The 10,801-nt window shown below is 44.9% G+C and overlaps 1 protein-coding gene and 1 non-coding gene across 4 annotated transcripts in view; one reads left to right on the plus strand and one right to left on the minus strand.

Moving 5' to 3' along the window:
* mtmr10 (myotubularin related protein 10) overlaps window positions 1-1,785 on the minus strand; it is a 30,888-nt gene extending 29,103 nt beyond the window's left edge. For 2 of the 3 annotated variants that reach the window (XM_066701291.1, XM_066701289.1), the window contains exons 1-2: window positions 1,283-1,785; window positions 574-634 (exon numbers count right to left, since the gene is read on the minus strand). In XM_066701291.1, the coding sequence (XP_066557388.1) occupies window positions 574-634; window positions 1,283-1,339 (118 nt within the window). In that variant the 5' untranslated portion in view covers window positions 1,340-1,785. The remainder of the gene's footprint in view (window positions 1-573; window positions 635-1,282) is intronic. The other variant, XM_066701290.1, reaches the window with a different exon arrangement.
* Window positions 1,786-3,083: 1,298 nt separating this feature from the next.
* On the plus strand, window positions 3,084-3,284 carry LOC136748949 (small nucleolar RNA U3). Its single transcript, XR_010816669.1, has one exon. It is a non-coding gene; the product is annotated as a small nucleolar RNA U3 (small nucleolar RNA).
* Window positions 3,285-10,801: the final 7,517 nt, after the last annotated feature.

Below are 10,801 nucleotides of genomic sequence, written 5' to 3' on the forward strand. Positions count from 1 at the left end.
TAACCACACTTAGATTAAGTTTCTGCCACCTGTTGGATTCCATTTACTGGAATGCCCCTGCACTGCTTTTGTGGCAGGCATGTATGAGAGAGAGAGAGAGAGAGAGAGGGGTAGTTCAGCAAAACCTTATTTATCTTTTCCTTCAGGCTGTCAACAAGGGAGAGTGGAAGGGTTTGCTGAACAACAACATTAAAAGAAAAAATCAGAAGCTGAGAAAACTGAAGACAAACTACAAATTACTGCAGTGGGGAAGGATCGTCTGTAAACAGAAGGCATGTGAAATAACTACACAGAGACATATGAACTATGTCATTTAACAGGTTGTATAGTGCTGGTCAGTGCAAACAATGACCCTGTCTGGCGCTGCAAAAAAAGAACTGCGCCGGGAAAGGGGTCGCTTGTGTGCAGTCCTAGCTAACAGTGAGGATAATTAAACCACCGGTAAGATGATCATGGCGTGTCCATAAAAATATATCATTAAAAATTTTAAAAGTGTGCGATTTTCCTTTGCCACACTGCAGTACCACACTGCTTGCAAGATTTGTCACTTCATCCAAAGACAGTATAGCTCACCTGGCAGCAATCTCGCCTCTAGTTTCTTGATGGTGGGCTGGGGACTTCTCTTAACCTCCGTCTGCGGAGAGACATTTAAAAGTCACAGGAGTAATGCATGAAGTCCCGTCGTTCACAAGATTGTCCTTATACCTGAAAACACCCGCGAACAAAGGCGCGTCGCTGCCGACAAAGCAAGAGACGCTTCTCCCAAACAAGCGACATTGTCCTGAATGTAACGCAAGGGGTAAAATAGGGTCTCCAAATTAAAACATAAATTAAAATACAGATCATAAATACGTAGGGTTTATATGCAATCAGCAGTATGCGTTTCACCACGCAATATAATTTAGGTAAAGTGTGATGCGTTTTCCTATTCTGTCCGGCTGTCAAAATGGATACAAATCTCTTTGCAACACATTGTCAGTTGTCCAGATACAATGTAAATGGGTTTGAACGAAACTAGAAATATCAGCATCCCTATAGAAGACAGGGTGCTAATGACAGAGCTATCACACGGCGTTTTAAAGACACAAACACAAATAGCATAAGCATCATTTCTCCACCACATTTATTTTGAGCAGACATTGCTTTTCGTTTTAGATAAACCAACGACATGTCAAACTCCAGTGATTTACAATACCTATAATCAACAGTGTATTCATGTTAAGCTGTGTACCTGCATTATCCCCCAGTTCTTAGAAATACAAGTAACTCCGCCAACCCTTACCTGCAAAGGAGGGAGGTAGGATTTGAAAGTGGGTTTTAGAGGTTTTACGGAAAACATCTTGTAATCCTTTTCAGCGGAATAAACGTGGGAAAAAACGAATATCTATAACGGTTCTTCTACAAAGCTGCAGGTTCTACGTGTTTCTTAGACCTCCCCTGTAAAAAAGTTGTCCTTGTTGCGCCTGGTCCCGTCTCCATAAGAGCAGAATAGACTGATCTGCCCCGCGGAGGAGGTGTCTGTGTGCGTGTGAACCCCAGCTCAGGCCAATGGCAGCGTCCCGACTGGTCGTAGTAATAAATGTATGTTTTCGTAAAGCCTACTAATGTTTAACCGAACCTATCATGGCTTTAGCTCTTAAAGGCAAGGCACAAAGAGGAGAGGAACTCAGCGTCTCCCTCTCCTGCCACATCCTGACGCTGGCCAAGTGGCAAATTCAAAGATCTGTTCAGAGTTTCTACGCTGAAGTCTGGGCGGCCATATTGGTGTCGGAGGCGGGGCGTCACACTGCTTTGAACTACGGCGTCTCGGAGAAGACAAACTGCGAAGACAGTCGCGTTTGTGTAGGGCAGATCTGCGCAGAACTGCTGGATGGGAGAGTAGTGCATTATTATAGGTAGTATGCATGTACAAAATTATTTGTAGACATGCACCGACAGTAAACGTATCATAAGAACTATGCTATTTCCAATACAGTAATGCTTTTCCGCACAGGATTTATGTGATTGAACAAAGTGTTATTTGAATAACTTACACATATAATTGAAAGTATCTGGATATTCTTTGTCTGCATCTGACAGTGCTTTCTGTATATGCTGGTAGGGACAGTGAGATCTCGTTAAACTATTAACATCAATTATATTATTATTGTTATTATAACTGATCATAGACAGTTTTTCCAACATAACCCTTTTAATATGCACATTACAGCACATTAAGGAAAATACAACGTGGTAATATCGAAATTAAGTGTCCGACCAAACCATGACGTAAGAGAGCAAAAAATGTCAAACGCAATTACATTACTGAGCAAAAAGAGCCACGATTTAATTTAACTTTGTCATTAATATGTTTTACAATTATTTCTGCTACTACTACTATGTATTCTTATGTATACTATTTCTACTACCATTACTACTAGTAATAATAATAAACGCTCCTGATTATTATAATTGTTATTCCATTCCAGCTTGATTAAATTTATTCATGAAATGTATATCTGTCGCCACCTGTCGGATAATTACAAGTCAGACAATAATTTAATTATCTCAAGCATTGAAATAAATAAGTTCCAAATTTCAATCTAATAAATATATTATTTTTATTATGGTACATAATATTGTTTTAATGTACTACTACTACTACTACTAATAATAATAATAATAATAATAATAATAATAATAATAATAATAATAATGAAGAATAAGAAGATTTTCACCCCCAAAATGACAAATGTATACATTATTACACAAATATTATACGGACAACAGAATTACATGATTCTGTAGATTGTTTAGGAATACATTTAATTAAATATGAAAGAATTAGAATGTAACCGGCAAGCTGTGAAGTAAATGTGTGCATATGCAAATTAACAGGACATTGCATGGTGGGTACAGTTATTATATTGTTCTATACATTTTGTAAAGTAGACAGGTCCTTACTAAACATTTAAACAAGACCTTATGTACTATTATGAAAATCAACACGTTTTACCGTTGGAAAGTGTGATCAATAAAATTGCTCACCCTCACTCCAATGACTGGTGGAGTTCAGCGGGCGCTGTGGCCGCGGGGCGGCTGGTAAGACTATACTTTCAGGGATCATTTCTATAGTGCGTGACTTGAGAAATGCGTTTCTAAAGTGTTTGGTCTCTCTGACCCCGAGGAGGAGCCGTAGCGCCCCCTTCTGAGCGCGAAGCGGGCCGAGCTGCACTGCGGCTGCGCGGCCATTGATGACCGTTCCTCCCTCTGGGGCTGGAGGAAGGGGGCGCTTTCTGAGTGGTCAGACTCTTTACTCTCGTCAATAACAGAGCGGCTGTGTTTGCTCTGCGCTGCCTCAGGAAGGGACACCAGTCCGGCCGCTTAGGAAGCCTGAGCCGCTGCGCATCACTGGCACCTGTTTTGGTGCGAGTGGAAGTGACAGCAGGACACCCCCAACAAGGGAATGCTTTTGCAGGTGGTGGCCGCACACAATTGCTCTCTCCTTATCCTTCCTGACTGGTCAGACTCTTTATTCTCGTCAAAATCAGATTCTTATGTCTAGTTATATAGTACTTCCGAAACAATCATTAACAAGTGTCTCAGTTTTGAATAGATTTACAGATTTCTTTTTAGAGCACTTTACTCGCATTACTATATCTATATATGTATCTGTTGTTTCTTTTCATGTTGGAAGTTTGTACACGAATATTCCACATGAAGGTGGTTTGGAGGCGCTATCATATTATTTTGAACCACAAAAGATTACATTCCTATGCATTTTCTATTAAAAATAACGGAATTTGTCTTGAAGTCCAACTATTTCTTGTTCAATAACAAGTATTATTTATAATCTCAGGGTACAGCGATGGGTTCGTCATTTGCCCCAAAATATGCAAATGTATATTTGGGTTATTGGGGAAAACAATATATTAATGATCGTTCCTCCAATCCACTATTACGAAATGTTTATTTAAGGAAAAGCTATATTGGTGATATAATTTTACTGTGGACTGGTTCTGCAGATGATTTGATGGTGTTAAGCAATTATATACAATACTCATCACACTTTGAAATTTACTATGGAATATAGTCAAAATGAATTGCATTTTTTAGATTTGAATATTTCCATAAATACTGATGGACATTTAATATGTCAATTTTTCGGAAACCCACTGCCCGAAATAGATCTTACATGCTCATCCGAAATATATGATTAAAAACATACCCTATGGTCAATTCACACGCCTTCAAAGAATATGTGGCAATGAGTCTGATTATGAATGTAAAGCTAAAGATCTCCAGAATCGGTTTCATTTAAGGGGTTACAAAAGTGACAAACGAAGAGAAATTTAAAAATAGGTATATCAGAACATAAAGCTGCTATTCGCAATAACAATATGGACTATGCTATAGCCAGACATTATAAAAAAAAAAGAATCATGGGTCAGCCTCTAGTTTGACATTTGTGGCAATTGAAAAAATAGCAGAATAACATTAAGCGTTTGCTAAACAGAGAAGCGTTTTGGATTTTCACTGTAAAAGCAATGGAACCATATGGGTTAAATGAAACCCTGGATCTTAGTTCTTTTTTGTGAATGGATAAGTTTTGGGAAAAATTTATTGTTCAGATTTGATTCTTTCATGTGGAATATGGTGAGTGATCAAGTTTATATGAAAATGAATTGTCATTATTGTTGGGATGTAATTGATATTAACGTTTTTATTATCTTTCCAATAGTAGGATCAATATATCAAAACTATGCAGTCTATGTCTTAATTACAATGGATATTGGAATTTGATTTAACTGATTGACAAGATTGGGTAGGATAGTGGTTTATAAGATTTGTATGTTTAATATACTGTGATATGGCCAATGTATATATGATAATTGTTTTGCACTTGTTTGTAACTAAAATAACTTGATAATTTGATGGAATGTAATTATTGGGTGAGGGTGGGTTTAATTTCTTAATTGACTTTTTAATTGTTATTTAAAAGACACCTGTTGGGTGATTGTGGAGGATACCCGATGAAGACACATCGGTGTCGAAAAGCGTTGTGAGTGATTCAATAAAATTAAATTGTAAAAATATAAAAGTAAAATACTGTTTTATTAGGTGTAGTATTTTACATGACATAGATAAAAAACAATTCAAATTTTTAATACTTGTGATTAAAAACTTTTAAAATCAATTCTTAAAATCACTTAAAATTTTTAAAATCTTTGTGATTTTAACGAAAAACAAAATAATTAACTTAAAATAAACGTGCACAAAACAACAAAACAAACGTGATTAAAGCAAAACAACTCAACAACATAAAAGTCAAATACATTGAAAATAACTGAAAATGCATTGGACAAAATAAAGAAACAATTAAAAGGTAAAAATAAAAAACAAACAAAAAAGGTCCAATGCATTTAAAATTAAATCCAAAACGGACAATGTATTTGACAAAAGAATATAACAAAACTAAACCAAAAAAAACCTAAACAATTAGTGATTTAAAAACAACTAAATCTTTAAAAACAATTAAGATTCATTTTAAAATCGTTTTAAAAACAATCATCCATAAAATAATTAAAAGATCTTGGACTCGGGCTCCAGCAGGGGGAACTGACCGTCCCCGGAGGTGGGTCCCATCATGGGATCCTGAGCTCCCCCAGATCTTGTATGTGCCAGTTCTTATAGGCTTCCTCCTTGCCCCTCTGATGGACCTCCAGATTGACGTAGTCCCTTACAAGCACCATGCCCCTCCGCGCGATGACAATCGGGTCCAGCTCCTGCTTATTGAATAAACAGATGTTCCGTCCCTCCCACAGGGCCTGCTTCACTGCGCAGACGACACGCCACCAGCACCTCAGGGTGGATGATGATAGTCCCCTGGTAGGACCATACAGGATCTGCTGGGCGGTCGCCCGCGCAGGAACGGCAAACCTGTGGAGGAACGGAGAAAACAGGAGCCAGACCCTGTGGGCGGAGGGGCACTCACTAAAGATGTGAGCCTCCGTCTCCTTCCCCAGGCAACCCTTATAGGGGCAGGTGTCATAAGGAGCTATGCCCCTTCTGTGCATGAACACTCGGGTGGGGAGACACCGACTCACAGCCATCCAGGAGACATCTTTCTGCGTATTCGTGAGGCAAACGTGCGTAGCGTTAGCCCAGATAAACCGGCAGGTTTCGGGAGGGAAATCTTCTATCCGGCTGGTCTCCTGGGTAGATCTCATCTGGCTACAGATGGTCTTATAATCCCAGGAGGCCAGCACGACTTTATGGAGGCCTACTTCGAGCGCAAAGGCTCGGAGCGCCCTGTAGAACGGCGGGGGATCCCACGAGTGCGGCCTGGTGTTATCCATGGCGCAGAGGCCGAATGGTCTCAGGCTGCTGGCAAAATAAAAGCGGTTCATGAAACTCACCTTCTTGCCAGCAGCCTGGATGTTCTTGACCACATAGGCCAGCCCCTGCGCCTTTATCAGCCGCACAACGTCCGGGACCCCCCTGCCTCCATCCAGGGTACCCTTCACCATCTGCACTCTTTTCAGCCTCTCCATTTTGCTCCCCCAGACAAACCGAAATATAATTCGGGTCACTAATTTTGCGATGACCTTGTCTGGGGGGAAGATCATTCCTACGTAGAGGAGTATCGGGAAGAGGATGGCCTTTACGACCAGCACCTTACCAGCCATCGTCAAGGTCCTTGTGCTCCAGCCGTGGATCTTCCTTTGGACCTTCGCTATGGCCTCCTCCCAGCTCCGGGTGCCCGTGTTGGTCCCGTCGATCGTGATCCCCAGAACCTTGATAGACGGCTTCACAGGGAACACGGTCGGCGGGCCCCGGCCGACAGGCCATGCCCTGGAGAGGTAGACCTCGCTCTTGGCCTTGTTCACAGCGGCCCCCGTCGCCCTGCAGAAGCCGTCCAGCAGTTCCTCGACCCTGGCCACGGACGGAGTGTCCGTGCAAACCACAGCCACGTCGTCCATATAGGCCAGGGCCTTCAGTTGCTCTCCGCCGGAACCCGGGAGATGGAAACCTGTCACCCGGACGTCTCACGAGCTTTCCGTTTCCCCAGCTGAATGAAGTAGCTATTGGTTCTTTTCTTCACCATCTCCCACCACTCTATGGGAGAATCAAAAAGGTCCTTCAGGGTCCTCCACTCCTCGAGGCGTCTGCTAAAGGTCTTAATAACATGAGGGTCATCGAGCAGGGAGGTGTTGAGCTTCCAGACCCCAGGCCCCGACTCCCGTGTGCTCGGGATGAGCACCTCTATCGTCAGGAGCCTGTGGTCTGAAAAGAAGACCGCCTCCGAAGACATGGCGGTCCTCTCCAGTGGCTTACTGAGGAGGACGAGATCTATCCTGGAGAAGGAGGAGCCAGAAGAACTCACCCAGGTGAACAAGGGGACCAGGTCCCGACCTGCGTCGCAGAGTTCAAAGTCCTCCACGAACGCAGCGAGGTCCCTGCTGGATCTATCGTTGCGGGGCTTACTCCGGTCTACATCCCTCAGAGCACAGTTGAAATCACCTGAAATGATAACTGGCAAGGTGCCGATCAGGAGCGGGCGTAGCTGAGGGAGAAAGAGGACTCTCTCTCTCTGGCTGGTGGGGGCATAGACATTGACCAGCCTCAATACAGCCCCCTTGTATTTAAAATCGAGGCTGGCCAGTCTGCCCGCCTCTATAACCTTAAATGTTTTTACCACTATGAAGGGGTTTTTCAGGAGTACGGCAATCCCGTCCGCTCGGGACACATTGGACCCCGACCAGAAGGATTCTCCTAGGGTCCAAGTGTCCCGGAGATCTTTATATTCTTTTTGGAACGGGATGCCGCACTCCTGCAAACAAATAATATCCGCCTTCATTCCAGCCAGAGAGTTTAAAACATCGGTCCTCTTTTTCACCTCAGCAATGCTCCTCACATTTATTGAAATAATAATTAATGCCATGATGGCTGTGAGGGCAATTACCCGCTCCGTAACAATCATGTAAAGAAACCTTTCTCTTCCCCACTCCTCTCTTCTCCCTCACCTAGCTTAGCGCTAGCACCCATCATTTCAATCATTTGCCTCACCGCTTGATCCTCTAGGAAGACTATGGGGGGGGCTCGGCTCCCGCCACCCGGTAAGGCTGGCGAAACTCCACTGGGCTCAGGGCCCGTGGTGCTGGAGGTTCTCCCTGGTTCCTTTGTGGCCGAGGCCCGACGAGCAGATGGCAGGGCAGAGGCTTTGTGTACAACTGGGGAGAAAACTGTGTAGACCCCGCTAGTTGTTCTTTTAACTAGTGGTGGGGGAGGGGGTGGTCTCTCCCTTCCCGGCTGTCTGCCGCCGCAGGCCTCCTCCCCCAGCGCCAGTGACCTTACCATCACGTCCCTAAGGTCTTTATGAGAAAGGACACTGGTGCCGACTCTCGTCTCTTGTGGACCTGCGGCTCTCCCACTACTGCCGGAAGGGCATACCTGACCCCTCCCCTGGGAGAGTCTCAGTTGTGGGGCAGGAGGAATGTTATTTCTAGGGGGCCTCTCATCCACCAGGCTGCGCACTCGGGGCAGTGGAGAAGGCCCACTGCTCTCCTCTCCGGAGTCAGAGTGGGGCGTGTAGAAATTAGATACTATTTTATTGAATTTAGTATTTTCATTATACATAAAATAAAAACAATTCAAATTTTTTAATGCTTGTGATTAAAATCATTAAAATATCAATCCTTAAAATCACTTACAATTTTTTAAAATCTGTGATTTTAACAAGGAACAAAACAATTAACTTCAAATTAAACGTGCCCAAATCAACAAAACAAACGTGATAAAAGCAAAAACTGCTCACCAACAAAAAGGTCAAATACATTGAAAATAACTGAAAATGCATTGAACAAAATAAAGAGACAATTAAAAAAGTAAAAATAAAAAACAAACAAAAAAAGTCCAATGCATTTAAAATTAAATCCAAAACGGTCAATGTATTTGACAAAAGAATATAACAAAACTTAAACCAAAAAACCCTAAACAATGTGATTTAAAAGCAACTAAATCTTTAAAAACAATTAAGATTCATTTTTAAAATCTTTTTTTAAAAACAATCATCCATAAAATCTTTAAAAGATCTTGGACTCGGGCTCCAGCAGGGGGAACTGACCGTCCCCGGAGGTGGGTCCCATCATGGGATCCTGAGCTCCCCCAGATCTTGTATACGCCAGTTCTTATAGGCTTCCTCCTTGCCCCTCTGATGGACCTCCAGATTGACATAGTCTCTTACGAACACCATGCCCCTCCGCGCGATGACGATCGGGTCCAGCTCCTGCTTGTTGAACAAACAGATGTTCCGTCCCTCCCACAGTGCCTGCTTCACTGCGCAGACGACACGCCACCAGCACCTCAGGGTAGATGATGAAATTCCCCTTGCCGGACCGTACAGGATCTGCTGGGCGGTCGCCCGCGCAGGAACAGCAAACCTGTGGAGGAACGGAGAAAACAGGAGCCAGACCCTGTGGGCGGAGGGGCACTCACTAAAGATGTGAGCCTCCGTCTCCTTCCCCAGGCAACCCTTATAGGGGCAGGTGTCATAAGGAGCTATGCCCCTTCTGTGCATGAACACTCGGGTGGGGAGACACCGACTCACAGCCATCCAGGAGACATCTTTCTGCGTGTTCGTGAGGCAAACGTGCGTAGCGTTAGCCCAGATAAACCGGCAGGTTTCGGGAGGGAAATCTTCTATCCGGCTGGTCTCCTGGGTAGATCTCATCTGACTACAGATGGTCTTATAATCCCAGGAGGCCAGCACGACTTTATGGAGGCCTACTTCGAGCGCAAAGGCTCGGAGCGCCCTGTAGAACGGCGGGGGATCCCACGAGTGCGGCCTGGTGTTATCCATGGCGCAGAGGCCGAATGGTCTCAGGCTGCTGGCAAAATAAAAGCGGTTCATGAAACTCACTTTCTTGCCAGCAGCCTGGATGTTCTTGACCACATAGGCCAGCCCCTGCGCCTTTATCAGCCGCACAACGTCCGGGACCCCCCTGCCTCCATCCAGGGTACCCTTCACCATCTGTACTCTTTTCAGCCTCTCCATTTTGCTCCCCCAGACAAACCGAAATATAATTCGGGTCACTAGTTTTGCGATGACCTTGTCTGGGGGGAAGATCATTCCTACGTAGAGGAGTATCGGGAAGAGGATGGCCTTTACGACCAGCACCTTACCAGCCATCGTCAAGGTCCTTGTGCTCCAGCCGTGGATCTTCCTTTGGACCTTTGCTATGGCCTCCTCCCAGCTCCGGGTGCCCGTGTTGGTCCCGTCGATCGTGATCCCCAGAACCTTGATAGACGGCTTCACAGGGAACACGGTCGGCGGGCCCCGGCCGACAGGCCATGCCCTGGAGAGGTAGACCTTGCTCTTGGCCTTGTTCACAGCGGCCCCCGTCGCCCTGCAGAAGCCGTCCAGCAGTTCCTCGACCCTGGCCACGGACGGAGCGTCCGCGCAGACCACGGCCACGTCGTCCATATAGGCCAGGGCCTTCAGTTGCTCTCCGCCGGAACCCGGGAGACGGAAACCTGTCACCCGGACGTCCCGGCGGATCGCCTGCATGAACGGCTCCAAGCAGAGGACGTACAGCAGGGCCGACAGGGGACAACCCTGCCAGACCCCCCGACCTGACCGGAAATGGTCACTTCTGACCCAGAGTCAGAGAGGGAGCCTATGAGGTTCCTGAGGACTGTTTCCTCTCTTCCCCCATCTTCCCCCCATCTAGGGAGAGTGGACAGTGGTAGCGGGGAAGAGAAGGAGGGCTGAGAAGAGGAGCATGGGTAGGGGGGGTATGATGAAAAAAAGGATTCATTC

The sequence above is a fragment of the Amia ocellicauda genome, chromosome 4 (genome assembly GCF_036373705.1).
Source record: "Amia ocellicauda isolate fAmiCal2 chromosome 4, fAmiCal2.hap1, whole genome shotgun sequence".
In the NCBI taxonomy this organism is placed as follows: domain Eukaryota; kingdom Metazoa; phylum Chordata; class Actinopteri; order Amiiformes; family Amiidae; genus Amia; species Amia ocellicauda.